The sequence below is a fragment of the Equus quagga genome, chromosome 12 (genome assembly GCF_021613505.1).
Source record: "Equus quagga isolate Etosha38 chromosome 12, UCLA_HA_Equagga_1.0, whole genome shotgun sequence".
Lineage (NCBI taxonomy): Eukaryota > Metazoa > Chordata > Mammalia > Perissodactyla > Equidae > Equus > Equus quagga.
This window is the reverse complement of record NC_060278.1, coordinates 7,927,354-7,955,300: the sequence shown is the minus strand read 5'-3', so window position 1 is coordinate 7,955,300 and position 27,947 is coordinate 7,927,354. Positions and strand designations below refer to the sequence as shown.

General features: G+C 38.6%; 1 protein-coding gene across 3 annotated transcripts in view; it reads right to left on the bottom strand.

Moving 5' to 3' along the window:
• Positions 1-25,809, bottom strand: part of ODAD2 (outer dynein arm docking complex subunit 2) — a 184,577-nt gene extending 158,768 nt beyond the window's left edge. For 2 of the 3 annotated variants that reach the window (XM_046679610.1, XM_046679612.1), the window contains exons 1-7: positions 25,218-25,295; positions 21,545-21,806; positions 16,027-16,184; positions 13,469-13,661; positions 12,751-12,857; positions 12,439-12,575; positions 9,929-10,045 (exon numbers count right to left, since the gene is read on the bottom strand). In XM_046679610.1, the coding sequence (XP_046535566.1) occupies positions 9,929-10,045; positions 12,439-12,575; positions 12,751-12,857; positions 13,469-13,661; positions 16,027-16,184; positions 21,545-21,768 (936 nt within the window). In that variant the 5' untranslated portion in view covers positions 21,769-21,806; positions 25,218-25,295. Of the gene's footprint in view, positions 1-9,928; positions 10,046-12,438; positions 12,576-12,750; positions 12,858-13,468; positions 13,662-16,026; positions 16,185-21,544; positions 21,807-25,217; positions 25,296-25,683 lie in introns of those variants that run through there. The other variant, XM_046679611.1, reaches the window with a different exon arrangement.
• Positions 25,810-27,947: the final 2,138 nt, after the last annotated feature.

The window sequence follows — 27,947 nt, the reverse complement described above, 5'->3', positions numbered from 1 at the left end:
CCAGGTACAGATGGCTTCACTGGCAAATTCTACCAAACGTTTAAGAAACAAATAATACCCAATCTACACAAAGAATTCTAGAAAGAAGAAAAGTAATGAATACTTCTCAATTTATTTTATGAGGCCACATTACCCAGATACCAAAACAAGACAAAGACATTAAAAGATAAATGCAGGGGATGGCCTTGTGGTGCAGTGGCTGGGTTCGCATGCTCTGCTTTGGCAGGCTGGGGTTTATGGGTTTAGATCCCAAGCATGGACCTACACTCCACTCATCAAGCCATACTGTGACTGTCCCCCACACGCAAAGTAAAGGAAGACTGGCATAGATGTTAGCTCAGTGACAGTCTTCCCCAAGCAAAAAGAGGAAGATTGGCAAAATATGTTAGCACAGGGCCAATCTTCCTTACCAAAAAAAGATAAATGTGAACCGATACCCTTTACGAATATAGAGGCAAAAGTCTTCAGTAAAATATTATCAAATTACATCCAGCAATATGAAACAGGGTAAGACATCATGACCAAGTAGGATTTATCCCAAGATTCAACGTTAGTTCAAGATTCAAAAATCAATGTAATGATGATAGCAACAGACTAAAGAAGAAAAATTATGTGATCATCTCAAGAGATGTAGCAAAATCACCACCTCCAAGCAGTAATGGGCTCATCCCCCATGGTTTAAGGAGGCCCCATGGGAAGCAAGTAATAAGGCACTCTTCCCCTCCCAATCAAGGTGGTGTCAGCAGAGGCCTAGTGGGGAGATTGAACTTCCATCCCTGCCCAGTGGTAATGAAGCAACCCACAGCACCAGGGTTGCCCATGGAGACTAAGTGGGGGAACTTGGACTTTCACCACCACCTCTCAGTACCCCCAGACCTCCAGCAGTGAGCCGTCAGAGATGGCCTGCTAAAACAAAAATGTAAATAAAATCTGAAGTTTCAGAACATAATGGCAAAAATGTCCAAATCACAATCAAAAATCACTTGTCATGCTAAGAACCAGGAAGATCACAACTTGAATGAGAAACAATAACGAACAGATGCTTATGCCAAAATGAAACACATCTTGGAATAATCCGAGATCTTAAAGCAGCCATCACAAAAACACTTCAGTGAGCAATTACAGAGACTTGAAACAAATGAAAAACTAGGAAGTCTCAGCAAATAAACAGAAGACTAAAAAAAGAACCAAATAGAAATTTTGAAACTGAAATTTACAAACAAAAATAAAAACTCATCATATAGGCTTAACAAGAGGATGGAGAGGACAGAGGAAAGAATCCATGAACCTGAAGACAAAGCAACAGAAATTAACCAATATGAACAACAAAGAGAAAACAGATTGAAAAAAAAATGAACAGAACCTCAGGAGCTGTGGGACCATAAAAAAATCATGTCATCAGAGCACCAGAAGGAGAGGAGAAAGAAGACAAGACTGAAAATGCATTCTAAGAATGTCTGAAATTTTCCCAAAATTGGAAAAAGATATAAATCAAAGATTCAAGAAGTTGAGCAAACCCTAAACAGAATAAACCCAAAGAATTCCATGCCAAGACACATAATCAAACTCCATAAAACTAAAGACAAGGAAAACTCTTAACAGCAGTGAGAGAGAAACAATAGCTTACCTATAAGGGAAAAACAATTAAAATAAAAGCAGATTTCTCATGAGAAACCATGGAGGCCAGAAGGACTGGAACAAAATTTTTCAAGTACTGAAAGTAAAGAACTGTCAACCCAGGATACTACATCCAGTGTAAATAGTCTTCAGAAATGAAGGGGAAATCAAGATGTTCTCAGATGAAAAAAGCTAAGAGCATTTGTCACCAACAGACTACCCTACAGGAAAAAAGTTCTTTAAGAGAAAGGAGATGGTAAAAGAAGGAAACTTGCAACATCAGAAAGGAAGAAAAGAACATTGGAAAGAACAAAAGTGTGAGTACATAGAAAAGACTTTCATTCTCCTCTTGAGTTTTCTAAATGATGTTTGAATGTTGAAGCAAAAAATTATAACACTCTCATATAGTTATTAATATATGTAGAAGAAATGGAGACAATTATAAATGACAGAGAGTAAAGGGACTTAAAGAGAGGTATGGTTCTATATTCACTTAAAATGGTAAAATATCAAACCAGCAAATTATGATAAATTGTGTATGTATAATATAGTACAAGACCCACAGGAACCACAAAAAAATCTATACAAAGAGATACACTTAAAACACTATGGATAAATCAAATGGAATTCTAAAAAATGTTCAAGTAATCCACAGAAAAACAAGAAACAGGAAAATAAAAAACAGAAAGAACAGACAGAAAACAAAACTAAACTGCAGACTTAAGCCCTAATATAGCAATAATTAAATGTAAAGGACCTAAACACACCAATAGATAGCCCTTCACAGAGTGGATTTAAAAAATGACTCAGGCTGTCTACAAGAAACTAACTTCAAATAGAGTGATAAGTAGCTTGAAAGTAAGAGGAGGAGAAAGATACACCATGCAAACTTTAGTTAAAAGAAAGCAGGAGTGGCTATATTAACATCAGATTAAGCAGAACTCAGGAAAAAGAAAATTACCAAGGACAGAGAGGGACATCACATAATGATAAAATGGTCAATCTATCAAGACAAACAATTCTAATGCATATGCATACCTACAAATACAAAAACAGAACTAAAAAGAGAAACAGACAAATCCACAATTATAGTCAGAAGACTTCAGCACCCCTCTCTCAACAACCGATAGAGAATCAGCGAGAATACAGAAGTCAACACCACCAAAAAGCACACGATTTAATCCACACTTATAGAACACTCCACTCTACAAAGCAGAACACACATTCTTTTCAAGCATCTGAAGATATACACCAAGGGAGACCATATCCTGGGTTATACAACAAACCTCAACAAATTCAAAAGAATTAAAATTATTCAGAGTATGTTCTCTGACCACAATAGAATTAAACTAACAATCAATAACAGAAACATAATAGGAAAATCTCCAAATATTTGTACACTAAACAACATAATTCTAAATAACTCATGGATCAAAGAGGAAGTCTCAAGGAAAATTTGTTTTAAATGCACCAAACTGAATGAAAATGAAAATACAGCATATCAAAATGTATGGTAGGCAGGTGAAGAAGTTCTGCAAGGGAAATTTATAACACTAAATGCTCATATTAGAAAAGAAGAAAACTCAAATCAATACTCTAAGCTGCTATCTTAAAAAACTAGAAAAAGCAGAGCAATATGAACCCAAAATAAGCTGGAGGATGTAAAAATAGATGCACCTCCAAATGTCAATCATTATGGTGGGAACAGGGAAGTGAAGACTGCCTTACATCTTACCATCGTCCTGTCCCCAGTGAGATGCTCACTTACTAGCACCAGGAGATGTCCCCTGAAGGTCCTTGTCCATTCACAGATAGCTTCTCTATAGTTGATGGTAGATTTAACAGAATTCTTTCAACGAATGTGAATATTTTTAGTGTATGCTTTAAGTAAAATATTATTCATATCTGAAATCATCAAGATGCCTATAAATGCAAATATGACTACATTAAATTAAATGTATGATAAAAATGAAAAAAAAAACCCTAGAAAAATAGAGTAAGTGAAACCTATAGTAAAAAGAAGAAAAGAATTAACAAATACCAAAGGGAAGTAGAAAAAGGAAAAATAGAGAAAAATCAATGACACCAAAAGCTAGTTCTTTGAGAAAATTGACAAAACTGATAGACCTCTAACCAGATGAATCAAGAAAAAATAAAACACCAATAATCAATATCAAGTATGAGTGACATAACAATAGCTACAGATTCTACAGATATTGAAAGGTTAATAAGAGAATACTATGAACAAGTTTATACTAATAAATTCAACAACTTAGATGAAATGGACAAATTCCTTTAAAGACAATCTTCCAAAGCTCCCTCAAGAAGAAACAGATAAACGCATGGCCCTATAACTAGCCAAGACACTGAATTTTAGTTAAAAACTTTCCCACAAAGAACCCTTCAGGCCCAGATGGCTTCGCTGGTGAATTCTACCAAGCATTTAAGACAGAAAGAATACCAGTTCTACAAAAACTCACAAAACTTCCCAACTCATTCTATAAGACCAGTATTACTCAAATACCAAAACCAGACAAAGATTAAAGAAAACTACACATCAATAATCTTATAAATATAGATGCAAAACATCTTAACAAATTAAATCCAAAATATATTAAAAAGATAATATACCCTGAACAAATGAAGTTTGTCCCAGAAATGTAAGGTTGGTTTATCATTTGGGAATCAATGTAATTCACATGTTAACAAACTAAAAAAGAAAAAGCACATGATCATTTCAATAAGTACAGCAGTACCATTTGATGAAATCCAACAGCCATTCCTAATGAAAGTTCTCAACAATTTGAAAATAGAGGGGAACTACTCAACTTTATAAATTTCATCTGTGAAAAACATAACATCATACTTAAAAGCGAGAAACAAAGTTTTCCCTTTACCATCAGGAACAAGAGATCATTTCTATTCAGTTCTGTACTGGAGCTTCCAGCTAATGCATTAAGGAAAGAAAAAGACATAAAATGCACTGAGATTGGAAAGGAAGAGGTAAAATGATCATTTGCAGACAATATGATCATCTACATAGAAAACCCTCTGGAATCTACAAATCAGATACCAAACTAATAAGGGAGTTTAGTAATGTTTCAGAATATAAAATCAACATACAAAAGTCAAGTGCATTTTTATACAGCAGCAACAAACAATCAGGAGCTGTAATTTAAAAACTACCATTAACAATAGCCCCCAAATATGAAATACTTACAGATAGGTGTCACAAGAGATGTGTAAGACCTGTGTACTGCAAGTTACAAAACATTGCTGAAATTAAACAAGACCTAAATAAATGGAGAGACATACTGTGTTCACTGATTGGAAACCTCAATATTGTTAAGATGTCACTTCTCCCTAAATTGACCTATAGATTCAACATAATCTCAACGATAATTTCTTTAGGCTTTTCATGAAGAAATTGACAAGATGACTCCAATATTCTAATGCACATACAAAAGACACAGAATAGCCAAGCAACTTTCAAAAAGAACAATACTGGTGGATGTACACTACCTGACTTCAAGACTTATTATAAAGCTACAGTAATCAAGACAGTGTGATACTGGTATAAAAATGGATAAATAGAGGAATGACACAGAAATACACCCACATAAATGGACAACTGATTTTTGACAAAGGTGTAAAGGTAATTCAGTGGAGAAAGGATACTTTTATCAACAAATACAGGTGCTAGAACAACCAGACATCTACACACAAAAGAAAAAAAAGAACTTTGATTCATATCTCACATCATATACAAAAAATAAGTTAAAATGGATCATAGACCTAAATGTAAAACCTACCATTTAAAATCTTCTAGAAGAAAATATTGGAGAAAATCTTTGTGACATTGGGTTTAGCAAACCTTTATTAGATACAACAATATCTTAAAAAGTTAATAAATTGGACTTCATCAAAATTGAGAACATATGCTCTTTGAGAGATCCTGTTTGGAGAATGAAATAACAAGCCAGCAACTGGGAGAAAATATTTAAAAATCATATATCCGACAGAATATATAAGCCAAGAATATATATAAAGATCTCTCACAACTGAGTCATAAGAAACCAAACGACCCAATAAAAAAAAAAAATGGGCAAAAGATCTGAATAGACACTTTACCACCTAAGATATATGAATGGCATATGAAAGGATGCATTCAAGATATGCAAATTAAAATTCAGTGAGATACCAGAACACCTCTATTAGAATGTCTAAAAGTAAAGGACTGACCAGACCAATTATTGACGAGTATGTAGAAGAACTGAGACTCTCATACACTGCCAGCATGCATGTAAAATATTACAACCACTTTGGAGAGCAGTTTACCAGTTGCTTAAAAAGTTAAACATACAACTATCATATACCAGTAATTTAACTCCTTGCCATTTCACTCCGAAGTTTTGCCCAAGAGAACTGAAGGCATATGATCTGTAAAAATAAACACCTCAAAAAAAATGTTAAAAATATGAGACCTTAAATTTTAAAGATATATACAATGTTTGGGAGGTAAAGTAAAGGAATATTTGCAGAAAGTAGGATGGTGGGGATGGGGGCGATGAGAGAAAAGAAAATCAGAGGATCAATCACAGAGGACCAACATCCAACTAGTAAGTTTCAAAAAAAGAACAGAGAGAACAGAAAGGAAAAAATGATTAAAGATGTCATACAAAAAATATTTTTCCAGTTCTGAAGGACTTAGATCATCATTAATGAAAAGCAAACAAAAACCAGCACCAACCATATCATCATGAAAATTACAGAACGTCAGGAACAAGAGAAGACCCTAAAGGCCCCATTAGATGGGAAAAGCCAAAACAAACAGGTCACATAGGAAAAAATGCCTTTAAAATTCTAAGTAAAAATTATTTTCAAACTATCATTATAGAAACAACAACTGAGAGAGAATAAATATATTTTAAAACATGCTAACCCTCAATTTTTCCCTCCTATGTGCCTCTTTAACTCAGGAAGCTCCACCAAAATAATGGGGTGCATCAAAAAAAGGAAAACTGAGTAAAAGGGAGCTTTCTCACCATGATAAACACCATATAGGAAAAGGCCACAGCTAACATCATATTCAATGGTGGAAGCCAGAAAGCTTTTCCCCAAAGATCAGAAATAAGACAAGGAGCCTGCTTTCACCACTTTTATTAAACACAGTCCTGAAAGTTCTAGCCACATTAATTAGGCAAGAAAAATAAATTTTAAAACATCCAAATTGGAAAGGAAGAAGTAAAACTCTCTCTTCACAGATGACATGACCTTATATATAGAAAAACCTAGACTCAAAAAAAAGTAACTGAGTTAATAAATGAATTCAGCAAAACTGCAGGATTTGATTTTGAATTTAACACTCAAAAATCAGATCTGATTTTGAGGCTGGCACCATGGCCTAGTGGTTCAGTTTGCATACTCTGCTTTGGCCGTCTGGGTTTGCAGGTTTGGATCCCAGGTGCAGACCTATACCACTCGTCAGCCATGCTGTGGCTGAGACCCACATATAAAATAGAGGAAGACTGGCACAGATGTTAGCTCAGATGAATCTTCCTCAAGCAAAAAGAGGAATATTGGCAACAGATGTTAGCTCAGGGCAAATCTTCCTCAGCAAAAAAAAAAAAAAAAATCAGATCTGATTTCAATACTCAAAAATCAGCTGTATTTCTATACACTAGTAGTCAACAATCAAAAAGGTAATTAAGAAAAACAACTCCACTTACAACAGCATCAAAAAGAATAAAATATTAAGAAATAAATTTAAACAAGGAGAGAAAAGAATTACACACTGAAAACTATAAAACACTGCTGGAAGAAATTAAAGAAGACAAAAACAAATGGAAAGACATCCCATGTTCATGGATTGGAAGCCAATATTGTTAAGATGACAATGCTATATAAAGCAGTCTACAGGTTCACTAGGATCCATATCAAAATCTCAGCAGTGTATTTGCAGAAATGGTAAAACCAAGCCTAAAATTCACATAGAAAGTCAAGGGACCCTTAATAGTCAAAACAGTCATGAAAAATAAAAGCAAAGTTTGAAGACTCATATGTTCTTATTTCAAAACTACTACAAAGCTATAGTAATCAAAACAGTATGGGACTAATATAAAGATTCCATATAGACTGATGGAATAGAACTGTGAACCCCAAAATAAACCCCTTATACGCCTGGTCAATTGATTTTCCATAAGGATGACAAGACCTCTCAATGAAGAAAGAACAATTTCTTCAATGAATGGTGCTGGGAAAACTGGATACCCACATGCAAAAGAATGAAATTGGACTCTTACCTTACACCATTTACAAAACATAAGTCAAAATGAATCAAAGACCTAAACTTAAGAGTTAAAACTATAAAATTCCTAGAAGAAAACATAGGAGCAAATCTTCACGACCTTGTATTTAGCAATGATTTCTTAAATATGCTAACAAAAACACAGACAACAACAACAACAACAATTATTAATTAGACTTTATCAAAATTAACAATGTTTGTGCATCAAAGCACACTATCAAGATGAGTGAAAAGACAACCCACAGAATGAGAGAAAATATTTGCACATCTTTTATGTGATAAGGGATTAATATCCACAATACATAAAGAACTCCTACAGCACAACAAGAAAAAGACAACCCAATTTTTTAAATAGGCAAATGACTTAAATAGACATTTCTTCAAAGAAGATACACAAATGGCCAATAAGCACATGAAAATATGCTCAACATCACTAATCATTAGTAAAATGCAAATCAAAACCACAATGAAATACCATACTTCACACTTCCTAAGATGTCTAAAATAAAACACACACACACACACACAGAAGATAACAAGTGTTAGAGGACGTGGGGAAACTAGAATCCTCGGACATTGCTGGTAGGAATTTAAAATGGTTCAGCTGCTGTGAAAACTATTTGGCAATTCCTCCAAAAGTTAAGCATAGAAATACCACATGACCCAGAAATTCCACTCCTAGGTATAAACCCAAAAGAATTGAAAACAGGGACTCAAACATATACCTGTGTCAATATTCATAACATTTTTCAAAATAACCAAAAGGTGGAAACAACTCAAGTGTCCATCAGTAGATGAATGGATAAACAAAATGTAGTATATATGTAAATGAAATACTATTCAGCCATAAAAATGAATGAAGTTCTGACACATGCTACAGCATGGATGAACCATGAAAAGATTATGCTAAGTGAAATAAGCCCAACAGAAAAGAACAAATATCATATGATTCCACTTATCTAAAATATCTAGAATAGGGAAATTCATAGAGACAGAAAGTAGATTAGAGTTTACCAGGAGCAAGGGGAAGAGGAATGGGGAGTTATTGTTTAATGGGTACAGAGTTTTAGTTTGGGATGATGAAAGAGATCTGGAAATAGACAGGAGCAATGGTTGCACAACATTGTGAATGTAATCAATGCCGCTGAAAGATACACTTAAAATGGTTAAAATAGAGAATTTTGTGAATATATTTTGCTACAATAATAACAACAAAGGAAAACCAGAGTCTGGGAAACAGGTGATCAAACACCAGGAAACAAAAAGAATTCACAGGATGATGACAAAGAGAAGTACCAAGACAAGAGCTGCATCAGTCTAGCAAAAAACTGGAGTACTCAAGAAGCAGCGGGGACAGAATGAAGACCTCACAAATTATCCCAAATGGGGCCTGTGGAACTGACACCCAGTCAAGAAGGAGGCGGGAGCTTAAGGGCATCACATTTCTTGCATATCATTTCTTACCCACATCAGCTTCAACCAACATTGTACTTCATTAAATACCACATTGGCTGATTTCTCTGTCCAGCACTATTTCAAAGACCATGAAAGACACAAAACAAGCACAGTCCTTGTGCACATGCAGCTGACACACTCATTAAGACAATCCAATTCGGTAGTAATCATGGGATGCCCAGATAGGATAAATACAATTGAAACGTCTAGGCTTCATTAACAGGCCTGAGTCCCTTGTTCTTAGTGTTATTTACTCATAAGGGAAGATGAAAACGTCCTATTTAAAAAGCAATTTGAAATATTATGCCTATTGTGTAAAGAAAATCAGAAACAATCTTAAAGTATTACATTTCCATGTAATATTTACAATTAGGAAATAGTTCATTAATTTTAATGTATATTACTTATATTATTATTATAACAATCTTATATCACGAAAAATAGTCTATTAAAAGCAGTGCCTAATAGGCAGAATTATGCTTTTTTTTATACTATAGAAGTTGTAATCCAGTAATATGTTATGAAACTTTAAGAGACTACAAAACTTACCTGTTTAGACATGTTTTCTGAAAATTTTGCTGATTTTTCTTTTAAAAATGTGACAAGGTCTTTATAAACTGCACCTTTTCTCTCATAATTAATTTCCCCCTCATCATCTGTTTTGCCCTTTGGGAGAAAAAGGTTGGTGGTATTATTAATTTACTAGCAATATAAGACCCCGGTCAATACACCACAACCCAAGCACATGTATTGTTTTCTTCTCTAAAGGATCCATGTGGTAGTCTTTATACATGAAATGCATAGGCAAAACCCTTCCCCCCTAACAATGTCATTCATTCATTCATTCATTCATTCATTCAGCAAGCCTTTACTGAGTACCTCCTCTCTGCGCCTAGGGCACTCTGCTATTGAGCTGAGAACTGACAGCTCCCCTCCATTACATTCCTTCAATGTGACAGTGCATTATGACTTCAAGAGCCTTTGATGAAGTCACAAAAGGCCTCAAGATCAGAATGTCACCACAGAGAAGCCTGTTTCTCTTTGTCACACTCTGCTACTGTTCTGTGTGCAGCCCAGTCGCTCGAGGCTTATTTTCTAGGGTAATGATCTCTACGCTGCCATCTGTCCCTCGTCCTCGGCCTCTCTCTTCCTTCTTTTCTCTTTCCCTTCTGTTCCCAATCTTCTCCCTCAACCAAATATATACATACATAAACATAGATAACTGGAGCGTGTTATATAACTGTACACACACACACACACACACACACACACACATATTACACACATAGAACTGCACTGTTATCACTTTGTTGTAATTGCTGAATAGTTTCACGTTCCTTGTCTTTCATTTTTTTAAATTGAGAGGACTACTTTGATGTTCCCACATCAAATAAATTTATATGTGGATCGATAACATCAAATAAATTTATATATGGATCAATAACTTTTGAAAGGCTCCTTGACCCACCTTCGAAGGTCAAAGAAAATCATTCCTTTTCTTTAGTCTCTTATTTGCTGGCTGGAGATTTCACTTTTCTAAAGTATCAAAAAAAAGCAAAAGTGAAATCCTACTTTGGCTGTCCCCCTGCTCTATGCAGAAATAAGCTGGGTGTCATGCTGATGAGAAAAGCATCAGGAGGCATGTCAGAAGAGGTGCCTAGGAGTAATCTCAAGAAAGTGGCACCAGCATTTTGATACCAACCCAAGCCAAGGTGTGACAATTGTCCAAGCAGTGCCCTGTGATAGCTGGGTCCCCATTAAGGATTCGGGTCCTCCCTGCAGAATTTTGCTTGTGAGTCTCAAATTTACATTGGAGACTCCAAGGACAGAGCGTTGCAGAGGAGCAGGCTGAGCTCCTTCTGGAGGTTCGGTGAACAGGTATGAGACTAAAAGTGTTTTAATACGGAAGATTCAGAAGGCTATGTGCCGTATCTCTCAGCTTGAAGCCCACCCATCCACGCTCTGCTTTGTGATACTTGGGCTGGGAATCTGCAAAACCGTGTTTCTCCTTTGCCAGGTTAGGTGGGCTTCCGCCAGCAGGAAGTGAAAGGAAGACTGAAAGGCTAGAAGAGGGAGAAGGGACATGCTCCCTCCTGTTTGTCCACTGTTCCTGTTAGAGTCGCCCCAGCAACGGCCCCTCACCCCTGGCAGTGGCAGTTGCTTCCAGTAGCAACAGTTGGTTCCAATTTCCAGGGGGGGTTTTCCCTGTAGTCCCAGAACCAGGCTCATCGGGCCCCCTCAGAAATACCATCATCAGCCGACCGGGGCTCCACCTTCAAAGGTCTGGGTCTCAGCTCTGCCAGTTCCACAAAGATCCTCCTCTGAGCTCCTGAGGTACCAACACTAACTGGCCAGCGCCCCTCCTCAGAGGTCTGGGTCCCACTTTCATAGAGGTCACCTGTGCTCCGAGGGGACCGGCAGAGCCTGGAAATGACCATTCCTCAGAGGTGTGGGTCCCAGTTCTGCGGGGGCCCCTCCTCTGAGCTCCTAAGGGACCTTCACTAAGGCAAGCAGGGTCTATTCTTCAGAGGTCTAAATCCCAGATCTGCAAGGGCCCTCCTCTGGGATCCTAAGGGACCAGCACAGCTGGGCCGCGCCCCCTGCCCAGAATTCTGGGACCCAGCCTCATGGGGCACTTCCTCCAGGCCTGCACGTTGTGATAACCCTCGTCTTCTCTGTGTCCCCTCATCTCTTAGGGCAGAAGCTGTAGTTATTGCTTCTGAATTACCTCAGTGTTGCTTTTTTCGCCTTTTTTTTCCTTTAATACTTGTGTAACTGATTATGTTGAAGAGATTTTCATTTTCTAAAGTGGAATGGGTCCCTTTGAAGGCCATTTCTTAGAAGACTGACTTAACGCCCTGCAATGAGGAACACTGGGGCTAATTCTGAGACAACCTGGGATTGGCCCAGCAAACACATGGCAAAGGGATCTGCTTCAATCCCACAGAACAGTATTTCATTTTCCATGGTCATCGGGATTCAATCCTGGAGACGTGCCTGCATTTACAGAGAGCAAGCTAAGGACCAAAGTCAATACAGTTTTTTAAAAAATTACTTACACCATTTAAAAATACTCCTTCTGAGCTACAAGTAACACACAAAGTTTCAACATCATGCGGTTTCACCAGCACGTAACAAATTTCCCCATGAACTTGTCTCCAAGGGGGGGCTCGACATCCATTTGAAAATTCATAATCTGAAACCAATCATCAATCAATTTAGAGTTTTATAAAATAGGTTGGACTCAAAAACACAAACATGAACGAAATTTTAAGTTTTCATTTTCTTAAATATTCAATTCTCTTGAAGCATTTTGAAAATATAATTATGAAAATATATATAACATCAAGTGAATCTGAGAAGATGAGAACCTGAGGTATAGTCGATATATTCCAAGACTGTGTGTTCTCCTTTTCCTGAGAAACGTTTAAGCAGCTCTATATCGTTCTTAACGGTCCCTGGATTTAAACGTATTTCCCTGAAACACAGGTTTAGAAATTCATTTGAAGTACTTTAAAACAGAATCGATTGAAAACATTCCATTATATCAGGAGCAATATCTTTTTTACAATTAAAATTGCAATTAAATTATTCAACAACAAAATTGTAGTCAATTTTAGCTACGTCATAATCCTATAATACTGTCAAAACATGAAGAAATTAGCGACCCGTGTTTAATGAAACATTAAATATACTCATTTAAGTATTCACTTTGTTTCTTGTTAGTACCATAATACTAGAAAAGACTAGAAAAATGAGCAAGTTAAACCTTAGCAACTCTATGTGATATTTGCATTATAATTTAATAATTTATCTAATAGTCTTAAGAGACTTTGAAAATAACAAGGCTACTTAATGTCTTCAGAATTAGGTGCAACCCCACTAGAATGTTTTAGCCATATTAACTACAAATTTTAATTTTTAGAACTAGAAATATCCACGCAATAAACCAAAATTTTCTTCCAATAAAATTTAATGTTAAATCAGTAGCAATAACTTCCATACTTTATTTTTCTTTTGTTTTTTCTAAAACTCTGAAAGCACTTTTTGTAACTAATTTTTAGAGTTTTCTTTTTTAAAAAGACTCACAATGAAATATGTTTTAGAGAATGATTGAGTAGGTGCAGATCCAGTTGCTTAAGCAGCATGGCAATCTTCATCTTCATATCAATTTCAGGATCATCTTCTTTGATAATTTTATCAAGAATATTTACTTTGGATGAGTCTTCTGTCAGTGTATCATAATCCAAGCCCAGGATTTTTGCAATGGGATTTCTGTTAGCTGCCCAAAAAAGTAAATAAATAAAAATGATCCTCTTGTCTTCTATGACAAGAAACATAAAAACTAACAAATCCTTCAAAGTCTACTTAAATGTGTTTCTTTCATTAAACTTTCTCTGATCAACTCAATTAAAATCAATCTCTACTGGGGGCTGGCCCACGGCCTAGTGGTTAAGTTCGGTGTGCTTCACTTTGGCAGCCTGGGTTCAGTTCTGGGGCATGGAGCTATACCACTTCTCAGTGGCCATGCTATGGCAGCGACCCACACACAAAATAGAGGAAGATTTGGGCAAGATCTAGGAAGATTTAGGAAGAATAGGCATAGATGTTAGCTCAGGGTGAATCTTCCTCAGCAAAAAAGAAAAATTAATTTCTACTTCTGAGATTCTACTGTACTTAGAAACTTTCTAATACCTCTTGAGATGTTCTGCCTTGAACTGTAATATCATCTATATATGTCATCTCCCTAACAGGACAAAGGCCAAGACATTCTTTTTCTTTCAGTTGACCAAGGGCCATTGTTCAGAACAGGCATTTGATTAACATATTCAGAATTGATTTGAAGATAGAGAAATACCGGTCTCCTCAGAAGATCATCACTAGAACCACGTGCACACCTGTGTACAGGTGCTCAGGACTCATAAATGCCTGCTTTCCAAAGTAGCAGTTTCCGTCAGTCTACAGATCTACTGCCAGTTGTGTTCCACCTGTTCAAACTGCTTATATTCTCAATGCCTTTTGATTCTAGTGTTGGAAAAACAAATCTAACCAGCATTCACACACATATCAAAATTATAGTGATAAACTTAAATACCGACTCATCAGCAAGTCTGACGTAGACGTGAAAATTGAACCTAGAGATGCTGAAAACAGAATTTAGCAAAGGTAAAAAAAAATATGGTTGAAAATGAGGGAGAAAGGGTCTAAATCTTGTTTAGAAAGGAGGAATTCAAGTAAGATGAAAATACATACACATTTGGACAGGGAAGGGGAAATGCCTATGGGACTAATTCAGAAAGCTTGACCTGACTGAAATGAAGAGAAGGACAGAGACGGCATCAACTCTCCAACAGGACATGGGCCACTCCACCAGGAAATAGCATAAAAGGCGCAGGGCTGAGGAAAGACTGCACAAGCATAGGCAGGGGCAAAGAAAGGAGGCCCAGGAATCAACTGCTTGTGAGCATCTCAACTTATCACCATTAAGGCTGTCATCTGACAAGGGATACTAGGTGAATTCTGGAGAAAGACATAAAACTGACTCCCAAATTGCTGGGTAATTGGACTTAAAACTAAGAGTTGTACCTAGAATTCACACAGAAAGGACAAAGTGCAGCAAAGGATACATTTTTAGCCAAACTAGATAAATAGCAATCTATGTACTAAGTTTATATATTACGTTGAATTTAATGAACAATCATGCCTTTATTAACCACCTTCTAGAATTCAGCTGTGCTCTCAAGATTTCATCCCTCTTCAGGAAAGCAGCTTTGGTGTACAGATAGCCCAATAAGGAAGAGTAGGCAAGTGATAAAAAGAGGATGCTGTCTTAAAGTTCACACCTTAAAAAAAAAAAAAGGAACACATTCCTACCTCATAGCAACAGATAGCGGCAAAGAATGATGACAAGTGGAACTCAGGTACATTATGCTGGGACCCACTGGTCACATGATCCCAAAGAAGCAAAACACCCACATGACATCATTACCTACTGGTAAGTATTTCTACTCATAAGACATATTTAGAGGACAATTATAGCAGGCAGGCAATCACATCCTCTTTCGCATGTTAGATGATTAGATGATAATGAGAGCATTATGTATCCTTAATGAAGAGGAAAAGTACTTCCCACTGAATGAATGTAACTATTCACAGAATGCTGTGAAGTCCACAATGGAATAGCGCTGAGACAAATGGAAACTGAGATTATTATGGACTATCCCTGCTAAAGGAAGAACCTACACTCATTTCAAAGGAAACAGATCATCATCCATCACAGCAGTATGCAAGGGGGCGGGTGGATTCCGGGGCTGGCCCTGGTCATCCATCTCTTCTCCTGACGTGGACCTTACAGGCTACAGGCATCTGGTCTCTCCGAAAGCTAAGGAGGCTCTCTTTAAACCATAGGCTAAAATTAGAAATCTAGACGCTTACTCATGGTCAAGTATTAGGCCTTTTATTTTAAAGTAGAAATTTGATATGAACATAGCATTTCGGCCAAGGAAAATTAATGACATTTTTATGAAGTTGAACATACGACTTTTTACCTTTAGGTAATAAAACTTTTTCAAGAGACTGTAACAAATGATTCCCCCCAAGGTTATGTTTCAAAAAGTTCAAATTACAGACTGGAGTGTAAATATCACCTTCAACACAGGCTTGTGCTTCCTGAAGCTTCGTATTTTTGGCAATAAGTAACAGGCGTGCGAGCTGCCCAAAGCTCCTAACTTTAATTTGTGGAACAGAGAGAAAGAGCAAAGGCTTTCCATTTTTATCAACTTCTTCTGATTTGACTGTTGTTTCACTAAAAAATGAAAAAAAAAAAATTGGAAAGTTTAACGTCACCTGGATGTCAGCAGAAGTTAAATTTAAGACATTGTGACAACTCATTCCCATGTCTCATTATAAAACACTGAGAATATAAACACCTCTTGTTAGAAGATCATCTGTCTTCCACTTTCACCCACACTCAGACCCTCAAATCCCCAAACTTATTAGCAACCATAGTGAGCAACACAATATATCCAGGAAGAAATTTTAAGAAATTTCTTGAATACCTACATGAATTCAATCACAGTTTTTCTTTTCATTTTTCTAACATTGTGTTTGAAATCTTTAAAATATCACTGGTTCTACAGAATCATTCATGTTTGGGGAATTTCTAATGTTATTTTAGTTATAAAATTTTTACACTACAGTAATTAGTGGTTAGAAATTTTGTGGCTACTCTGTGTTTATGAACAAAAGAGAAATGAAAAAAAGACAAACTAGATCCCCTGTGTGGATGATTTTCCCACTCCAAACCCCCTAATTTGGTTTATGTTAGGATAATAAGCAGTGTTTCTAAACAGGCTTTTCCTGATCAGAAATTATTGGCTCTCCTAGATTTGAGTTTCTGTCCATTTTAATGATTTTTTTAGGTTGGCATTTAAAAAATATTAAGATGTTTTTATGGTAGTGATATTTCTATAGACTTCCACCACTTACCACGTTAATTAAACTGCCTACGTTTTTCATTACATACTGATGCCCCTGGCAAAATTGTCCACATCTGAAGACCTGATCTAACTAACATATTTTAAATTGTAATGCAGATAAATAGATGTAAAAAGTTGCCCATTTGTCAGAAGAAGAAAATCTAACAGACTCATACTATCTACTACTAACATTATTTCACTAGAAAAGAAACAGGAAGATAGAAACTGTGGGAGGCAGAATAACGGCTTCCCCCCACAATGTCCATGTCCTAATCACTGAAACCTGTGAATCAGTTATCTTACACGGCAAAAGCGACTTTGCAGATGGATCAAGTGAACGCTCTTGAGATGGGAAGACTATTCTGGAATATGTAAGTGGGTCCAATGTAGTCAAAAGGGTCCTTAGAAGAGGCAGGCAGAAGGGTGAAGACAGAGAAGGTGCTGTGACAGTGGAAACAGAGGTCAGAGTAATGCAGAGCCACAAGCCAAGGGATATATGTGGCCTCCAGAAGCTGGAAAAGGCAAGAATGAATTTTCCTTCAGCTCCCAGAAGGAACACAGCCCTGCCAACACTCATTTTAGCCCTGTAGAGTCATTTTAGATTTTTCACCCCCGGAATTGTAAGTTAATAAATCAGTGTTGTTTTAAGCCATTAAGTGTGTGGTAATTCGTTACAGCAACAATAGGAAGCTAACAGAGGGACTTTTATCAGGTCTTGCCCACTGCTCTATCCCCACTACCTCAGATAGTAACTGCACACAGAAGGTCTTCAATATATGAGGACATAAATGAATTATATGATATATGTTATATGAATTAAATGATATATGAGGAATAAATGAATTAATAAAATATTTTTAGACTTGCCAGTAATGTGCATCATGTACAAAATGTATGTTTTCTCTAAAATAAAGCTTTTGGAATAATGTCCTTAGGATTGAGGAGATTTCTTAAAGGCCTGCATCAGGGCTGGCCACTCGAGCTAAGTGGATGATGATAGGACTAAGTTATAGACTGTCTGAATGCCAACAATATGAAGCTACTTAACTTGAGAAGGTGAGACTCCTAGTGCAAAGCAGGAGACCTGAAGGGCACAGGTGACATCCTTCATTGCTCCTACCAGCCGAGGCCTCTTACTGAGCAGAGCAACAGGCACTAAAACGCAAGCTACAGAGAGGATTGTTGAAAAGCAGGCTTTCGTTTCTGGGCTCAGAGTCTCTAACACAGGAAGAAAGAGCTCTTTGAAAGAAAAATACTACACCCACCTCTTGAGGGTCAAGAAGAATGCGCTGTAAATGAAATCCACTGACCTGATCAAGAGACTTTGAAACTGGAATTGGGGAAGGGAGCTAAAAGTACTCAGCTTGTACTATCAAGCAAGAGAGCAGGAAAATGTCTTCTTTATTTAACCCTCAATGTCTATGTTTAGTGTCCAGAACATAGTAATTTCTCTATAAATGTATGTCTCAACAGTAACGTAGGAAATAAGGCAATAGCTGAGAAACTATTTGGTAATTCTCAGGGATGAAAAACAAAGAGCTCAAACAGCTTATGGCCACTGATCTTAATACCATGACTTAGAAATTTTACCAAAATATGATAATTATTGTCTCATAAAACAATACAATTTTAAGGTCGGACATCCTGTAAATTCAGCCCTTCATGATACCGATCAGAAAACTAAGGACCAAAAAGGTATGAACTGTGCGTGAGGTGTGTGTTACTGGGGGGAGAGGGCCATTGCTCCGGCATCCTGACTTCTCATACATACAGAACTCTCACCAGCATGTAATTTTGTCCCAACTCATACATAATACTGAGACACAGCAGAGTGAGATTCATAACTAAAACCAGGCAATACTAAAGCAGGCGCGGTTCAAAAATTATAGTTCTACCAGAGAAGGAGAGAAAAGAACAGGTAAGAACATTTTCACAAAGGGATTCTGAATGCTTATCCAATTTATAAGTTCCAGAACTACGTTCTAGAGAGTCAAAGCACGTCAGCTCTCCGTACCACCAACAGATGGTGTCACTACTGAGTGGTGTTATTTATCCTTAGTTTACAGCAGATTTGGGCTTCATTCTGAGGTGTTCCAGGAAGATTATTAATCTTATCCTGACTGATAAGAACAAAAGCAATTGAAATGGTAATAAAAAAGACATATGATTTCCATTAAAATGAAAGTAGAGATATTCCTCACTCCAAATTGAAGATGGAGAGATGATGACAAATGCTATTATAGGATAAACAGCTGTACACCGGGAATGATTCTAAAGGAAAAGAATGAATCATGCAACATGTGAAAAGTGCAGTGCCTATCTATTCAATTAATAACGATCTGCACAAAAGCAAAGAAGACGGTTGATGAAACATAAAACCTTTTCAGGGTGTGTTTAAAGGATCAGTTTCAACGTGAGATGCCAAATAGCCTAATTCAGAAGAAGACTGATCAAACTTTTATTAACTTCTACAGAAAGTGCATTTGGAGATGCACAACATCAAATGAGATGTGAGGCCACAAGTATAAATATATTCCCAAAAATATCTGCGGAGATCAACAAAAAGGGGTAGCTGATGTACTTCAAGAAATTTTCAGTGTAGATAAAGCTGACCCGTTTTGGAACAAAGAGGCCTGAGATAATGTATATCCCCAAGAAGAATCTACCTTTATTCTGAAACATCCAAGGATATTGCTATTTGGTTGAAACACGTCCAGAGACTCCAAGCTTAAATCCTTCATGATGCCTTTGGCTATCCACATGGACTTACAGATCTGAATCCTGACTGGAAAAAGAGCAGCCTCCTCTCTCGAAATAAAGGAATAAATGGTGTACGAAGGACCAGCAGCTGAGCAAGAAGAGTGCATGTGATTCAAAGGGCAAAGAATGAGGTAGTCAGGGTTGTTTTAATAACACCTTCGTCTGGCCATTGAAGACGTCTCTGGTTTGCATCACTTCTTATGTTGCCCAACGCAGCAACCACCAAGTGGCTGTGGGTTGCTGACAGTTCTTTTGTTTGGGGGGTAGAGCAAGGGGTATGGTCGAAACCTGGATATGGAAGCATTTGGTATTTTCCATCATTACCAAAATCTCAGCTGTACCCTCTGCCTTCTTTGGGGCAACCAGCACCTATCTGGTTTTCATCAAGCCACACAGACGTGGTTTCCTTCAAGTGCAACAAGAGCTACTATCAGATCCCTGTCATCCCTTCCAGCATCAAAGATATCATCAGTAAAGTTCAGAAATAAGAACGCCGGACAGGAAAGTTGGCCCAAAGAAAAGCTGCACAGTAAATTTGACAGAAGGAAGACAATCAAGGGGTAGTTGGTTCAAAACATACATGGCATCAGAATTTCAAAATGTAAGAGGAAACACATACATAAAGATTGTGTGCAGAGATATAAGAATGGAAACAAGGCAAAAGGAAATTGGACAAGGATAGAGAAAGAGAAATAGGGATACATTCGACGTGTACGTAACAGCCCCCCTAAGTAGTTGCAGATGACGTCATGTTTGCCTTTGCAACACAAAATTAGTCCAGAAGCAAGATACTAGAGTCTCGACTCTTCTGACACCTGCTTTAAATTCACCTTTGTACTAAGGAATGCATATGTTTTTAATTGATTTTGCAGATGAGTTCATCTTTCAAAGGTTAGAAAAAACAATGTGTGATACTACACTGAATTTAGGTGGGAGCAACGAAGCACTTTGGCAGAAAGTGACCAGAGGCACAGTTAGAAACAAAAACAATTAAAAAACATTTCAGAAACTTCAGAGAGAAGGAAGACTGTGATATCAGAACTGAAGAGCTTGTGAAAGGCATTCCAGAAGGGTTTTGCAGTTCTGAAAACGAAACTCTGAGTTTATTCTCAGAAATAATCCCAAAGGGAAAAAACGGAAAAGGCATCTATAGGAAGCTTTGGCTAGTTAGGGAATTGTTTTGGATGAGGTTAGAGTTTAAAAGTTCATAGGCAAAATCAAAGAGAAACATGGTTGTAGAAGAGAGGATCGGAATGCCTGAAGTGGAAAATAAACTGAGGCTCGCCAAGACAAAAAAAAATTTATATATGAATTTATATATATTTATCATATGTAATTATAATATATTATATATAAGTATAACATATATTTATATAAACGTTTGTAATTTCTATTAATATATAGTGTTTAGCTATGTTCAAAAGAGACAAATTTGAGGTGGAGGCAGGATTTTTTATAATCTCAGATTTGGAAGGTTCTCATTTAAGGACCATGCTAATTGTTAAGAAGTTGCTTTCTTATATTGAGCAAAATAAGAGTACCACTCTCCCTCCGCCACCCCAGGAATTGACAGATTTAAATGCCAGAAGGGATTCTGTCTATACCAGACGTCTAAAACCCATGCCTACTGGCGTCTGGAGGGTCGTATGGATGAATGGAAAGGCCAGACACAAAATAGCAAATGTTGAAAGTGTGGTGACCTGGAGAATGCATCCCTTTTCAAAAGAAAGTCAAATTAAAAGTTTTATAAATAGTGTGTTGGCCAAAGTATCCTCAGATTTCACCAGAGTGCCTTCAGTTTGCAATCCCTGGTTTAGAGGATTTCTGAGGTTCACAGAGGTTACAAGACTTGTCCCAAACCTATAAGCGATCGATAAAAACATGTGCAATAAAGACATGAAATTCTAGAAGCAATTAACTGGCTTACCTGACACTATAACCTGATTCAAACGCTGAGGGGTTCAAATTTGTTTTCCATTGAAGCGGATCTACAAAAACATAATGTGCCTCTTGGGGATATTTATAGATAAAACTCTCCACAAACATAATAATTTCTTTCAATATGGCTTCATTTAGCGGGGTAGTCTCCAAGGTTCTAGTCCCACGTCCAGCAGCAGTCCACTGAGCCAACCTGGTCAGCGCCACGCCCATGGGAGCGGATACTGCTCGAGCCGAGCTCAGCACATACACTGCACCAGAGTAGAAAGAGTTAGAAAGAGACAGTGGCATCTACCTCTTCACTGGAGCATTTTTCATTTTCAAGATTTTAAGCTAGAACTACTCAACCCACATTCTGCCTATTAATCTCAGAGACTGACTTTTTAATTATCTAATCGCTCTTCAATTCAATAAAATAGTTACTTTTCACTGTGCCAGCCCTAAGTAAAACTGACTAGGACCTAAGGATTTTCCAGTATCTGTCTGCCCTGAAATGAATAACTTCTTTCTCATTTCCCCGGGCATAAGAGAGAAAATTAAAAGAACTGGGCAGAAAATGGAAATAGAAAACTCCAAGAGTGGGAAAAAGAATTCGGGGAGGTTGGCATCAAGGCTTTGGTTCACAGCTCTGCTGGGGCTGGAGGTTAAGTGAGAAATGCTCTTTTGAGCTGGGCCGCGCATTGTTTAGAATTATGCTATTAAACTGAATTCTGTTATCCTGACTTTCTTATAGTCATCATATCTGCATCTGCCCAATGATGACTGATGAACACGATTCTAAGAGCTCTGTGTGTTCCCGAAGTACCTGCTGCATTAATAAGAAATAGAATAAGAACATTAATATGAAATACTATAATTTTTTCTGAAAATTGGTATAGCACATATTGATCCTAATTAACCAGAATTTTTGAGCAATTCAAATAGTGTACTCTCTGTCCATATACCCTGCTCAGAACATTTTATTGTAATCCATAAGTTTCTTAAAAGCAAATGTGAGAGATGTAAGAACAAATGAGAATCTCTTAGCCTGTTTTTCTAAATTGGTTATCAAAAGCATCTAGCATTAAAATTTAAAACAAATTCAAATGAAATAAATTTTACTTTGGCTAAACAGAAACTAGTCTTTAAAACAGGATCTTTAAAAAGATAACATATCTGTAACATTAAATAAGTGCCAACTTAGAAAACAAGTTCTGACAGTAACTCACTGTGGATATTTAAGATTTTTTTCAAATAATCTAGATTTGTTTGTTTACTCATTGGTAATAACACTGACCATTAAAACCTTTCTTCCAGAACATCAGAAGAATGGTTATAAAGTTAAATATAAAATATAATTAGCTTTTTCCTCCATCATTATGACAAAAGCTCAGAAGTACCAAGATTCTACAGAAACGACTTGAAGATTTTTCTGTACTGCATTACATCTTGAAATCCAGTAACAGGGACATCCAGATGAGTGGTTCTCAATGGGGCAGTACTGGCTGCTGAGAGGCAGTACAGAGGTATTGTACAGAGAATTCACTACCAAAATGATAGGAAGGGGACATCATCAGCATTTCGTGATGAGGACCAAGAATGCAAGATGTCCTGCAATGTGCAGGACAGTCCCCCAGACGGAAGAATTATGCTGCAATCTCCAGGCATCTAGGAAGCGAAAAACTTCAGGTAAATAATACCCACACGTAGAACCTACCTTCACTTTACAAATAACCACCAAGTATTTTTTTCACAGTGTTAATATACACTGAATTTTCCAGGATTGCAATAATCATATAAATCAAAGGAGGATTGCACATACTCCATTTTATGTGGAGCTTTACCAAGAGCTCAGCATTTTGGAGAACCACACCATTGATGGCAATACTAGTCACACAATCTAAGTTTCAACACCTGTATCAGCCTGCACTGGGAGCCCCTGCAGTCACAGTAATTCTATGTAACGCTGGAGCATCTGACTACTTCAGCATATATTCCAGTGTAGTGGCACCTGAGCATTTACATCCTGGTATTTTATTACAACTATTTTCCTTCATTTTATAGTTAGAGCTCTATTGATATTTAAAACTGTACACATATGTAGGATGATTACCTGTGATTTTGATTTCAGGATACTAAAGCGGGCATTACAAAATATTTGTTCCAAAAAACAAATATTGGATCAGATAGGGTTGAGAACAACTGAGATATATATAGATACACACACACATATATATGTATATATGATTATATAGAAAAGTGTTTATATGTTTATATATAAAAGTGCTAGTGAAATAAAATGTATACAATTAGGGTACAAATTTGCTCAGTGCATTGATTTTAGTATTCTAGGGTTTTGTTTTTATTGCTAGATTCCAAATACATAAGCATGGACTAATGTTTATGTCCAACACTCTTGAGTTTCCCAATATTATGAGAATAAGTGCAAACTGAGAATACGTGCAAATAGCTTTATCTTATACAGAAAGGCTTAGGTGGACAGTTCTGTTTGTTTTTAATCTTAAGCGTAACAACTGTTTTGGTGCTCTTATAAAGCTATAGTGTGTACATCACTTCTAGCACTCTTTTAAAGAAAAATGCGAAATTACATATATTACGTAAGACTGCAGCAGTCAACACACCATATAGCAACTTCCTAGAAGACATTTAAAAAAGAGCTAATAAATGCAAAAAAATTCTTCTTTTCATTATGATAAATTTTTATACAAATGTAAGTGTAACATATTTGAATCTCTCGAATTGCTTTTCTGCATCTAGTAAACCAGCAGCTGCACAGGCTTGGTTGGAGAAGGCTGGTCAGGAGAAGGCCTAAGAAACCCTCAGGGGGGCTTATGACCATCCAGAAGGCAAATACAGTACTATTAGGGGGAAAAAAAGTGCAACAAAATCCCAAAAGAGGAGACCATGTACAAAAAGGTGAAAAAAATTAAAAGAGAAGTGCTTTGCAGGCCTAACTGAATGAGTTTTAAAAAGAAAACAGGGTAATACAGTGTTTTTTTCATCTTAAGTACGAGAAATTTCCGATGGCTTCTTAATTTACCAAGAGAACCAAAGCTACAGCATTTATTCCACTAATTCGAGTGGTGTTCAAAAATGGTCAGCATAAACGAGGCCGCAATACCAAAACTGACACTTTTTATCAACACAGGCTGCTCCCCAGGTTCCACCCATTGCCAAGCCATGAGTGTTTTGGCCTAAGAATCGTGGTTACAATGAAGACCTGTGAATACATAATACATGTCTTTGAAGTAAAGTTAAGATTTTTTAAAAGTTTAACGATTAAAAGGAAAAAAGGTTTTGCGCATGTTTATGTAAATTGAGAATTACTTTGCACTCATTTCGCTAACAATCAAATAGATATAATAGAATTTGCTTCCAGAATCATTGACAAAATGAAACCCATTCGTGAATAACTTCTATAACACTTGAGCAGAAGCAAAATCGAATTCTTAATAGGCTACGGGAAGGGAAGCATCCACTCCGAGATCTAGAAACGCGGCTGGTAACATCGACTGGGAGTCGGTGCACACGCGGCTTTCTGCGAAGGATGAAGCTACTCAGTGAGACCTACAGAACAATTAAAATTTCAGAATGACATGAACAGGACTCTGAATCAAACTAAACTCAAAACCTGTGTAAAGACACGCGATGATGGCACCCACCTGGCCCGGCACAAGAGTAAGGAGCTGTCGGCTAAGTTTGCAGGGTTGAGGAGGTGTGGGACAGGCGGGAAGGGGCAGGCAGCGAAGGCAGGAGAGAGAGAGAGAGGAGGCAAGCTGCGAGGGCGGAGGAGAAAGGCGAGGGAGAGACAGGGAGGCGGCCGGTGAAGTAGAGAGAACGGATAAGGGAGGAGATGCGGTCCGGGCAGGGTGGACGGGGGGCGCGGGGGCGAAGGAGCAGGAGGTCCCCAGGCCTAGCAGAGGCGGGGAGGCAGCGGCTAGATGAGAGAGGGAGGGAGGAGGGGGCAGATCGCGGGCCCAAGCGAAGGCAAGGCGGCGAGAGGGACAGAAGCGGGACCCCAGACTGGCCCCGGTCCCTCGAGCCACGCGGACGGCTGCAGACCCCCAGCGCGGGCCGAGCGCGGGCGGCAGGGCCGGGCCCGGGAGCGCCACCCGCGGCCGCACTCACCTGCAGCGCCCCGTCCGCGCCCGGTGCCCCGCCGCTCCGCGCGCCAGCCGGTTGCTAGGATGCGAGGTAAACACCCGGCGCCCCGGCTGCGCGCAGGGCGTCGCCGGCCGGCGGAGGAGAGCTCGGAGCCCGCCCTCCGCGGCCGCCCCGCCACGGCGCCCAGTGCACGGAGCCCGAGCTCCCGCCCGTCCCCGGGGCCCGCCAGCTGGGCCCTCGGCCGCCGCCAGGCGAGGGGACCCTGCGCTCGCACCCCTGCGCCCCGCTCGTCCTCTCCTTGGAAACGGGGCTCTTCAACCTCCTTCCTCGAGCGCTGGGCCCGACTCCCTCTACCAGGCGGGAAAGCTTTACCTGAACTAAGGTCACGAGCGGGAAGGGCTGTTAGCAGCCACTTCGCGATGTCACAGGAAGCACAGAGCAACTATTCGTTCGTTCGTAACACCGTGTGTTTCCCCACAGGCTTCCAGACAGGTGTTCAGTCGTGTTCCATAGGGGGTTCTATGTACGGGGACTCTTCACTGAGTTCTCAGAAATAGCGTAGGGCCCCTCGCAGGATATTGGAGGCTTAAATGTTTCCCTCCAGAAAGCAAATATCGTAGAATCCTGTACTACTCACTGGAGAAGCAGAAACTGCCCTTCAACTGTCTAGTTCAGAGAACTGGAATGAAATGAGAACATTTCCCCATTTTTTAAATGCCTTTTGCCTTTGTCCATTAAGATGGCCTTGACCCCCACCGCTAGACACCCTACCACAGGAGTCCCAACTCTGAAAAACCAGCAGGGGCTGAGAGAGTGGAAAAAAGAAAATATTGGGGGGAAAAAGAAGAATGAGCCGTATATTCTTATTGGGGGGCAGGGGGTAGAGTGTTTAGGCACCAGCATTGGATAATTTAGGGTGATAAAGTGTTTAATTCTGGAGCTGGATTCTTTCCCTAAGGCCTAAAAGGCAAGTGTGTGATGATGTGAGGGCATTACATGGCAGGATATTGTGCTGTCCCAGCTCAAAGATGGAGTCTTTCTACAGACACACAGAAAATGAGATAGATTTGGCCTTTGTTTGGGGTTTTCTTCTCTTTTTGACAGTATAAAAGTTGTTAGGAATGGAATCATTTTGCCTAAAGGAGCCAAGAAACCAAGAGTTGCAATTTGTCAGAAAGAAGGATTACGTGCCATTAGGTATATAATCTGAGGGGAGCCCTTTCAAAAACTGGATAGCTCACTCTCTGAGACAATCGCAGCTCCATACCTATAGAGCTGATGCCCGTCACAAACTGGAGAGGGTCGACAAGCTGGCGAGGGTCAGAGTCTGCCCTTCAGAGGGGTCCTGGAGCTGTCCTAGAAGCAGGAAGCTCCTTTGGGTACTTTGTTTCAGTTGCACACTTTAATCAGCTGTATGATATGAGACAGCACTACTGGGCCCAACTAGAAACTTTGGCTTGCAGAGCTGGAAAAAGCCAATCCCCATCAAGATCTGAACGTCTGTCCCCTCATTTGCCATATTCACCCCTAGCGTCAGAATCTACCATTGCTTATCTGATGGCGAAATCTGAATTTATTAACTTGAGATTTTCCGAGAAAAAAGCATGTAATAGTATTTAAATTTGTAAAATTCCAAGCTGGCTTATTCCAATTTTTCCATGTTAGGTTGAAGCTCTAACTTGGCTGACCTTCAGCTCTCAGCTTAAATGACTACCTCTCAGCGAGTGCTGACCTGCCCACCTAAAGAAGCCCCACAGTCCCTCCCTGTAGGACTTATTGCCTGTCTCCTACCACTACAGTAAGCTCCATGACATAGGGACCTTTTCTGTCTCCTACAAGTCTGGATCCTTAAGATCTAGAAGAACAACTGACACACGGAAGGAGCAAAATTGATGAATCACCCCATTAAAGATGGCTTACTACTTGACATTCTTTGTTGAACCAAATACCACAAGGGTGAGGCCCACATTTTCCTGGACATGGTGGATAGAACCCGTTTGATGACTCTAAGTGGCTGTGTTCCTGGAAGTTTTCAACACTAGAGGACACCCAGGCATTTGCTGTAGCAGAGACCTTTCCCGGGAGCGTGAGCATGTGACCCAGTTCTGTCCCATGGAACTTTAGAGAAGGTCTGCCAAGGGCTTCTGGGAAAGACTTGAAAGTTTTTAGTCCACCCCCACAACTTTATGTCAGCTAAATATGCTCCCTGTGTAATCGCCCACCACGGCTCAGGCCAACACAGCTCCTCTGGTGCCTAGAAGAGTTCAGGCACAGAGTCTGGGTGTAGT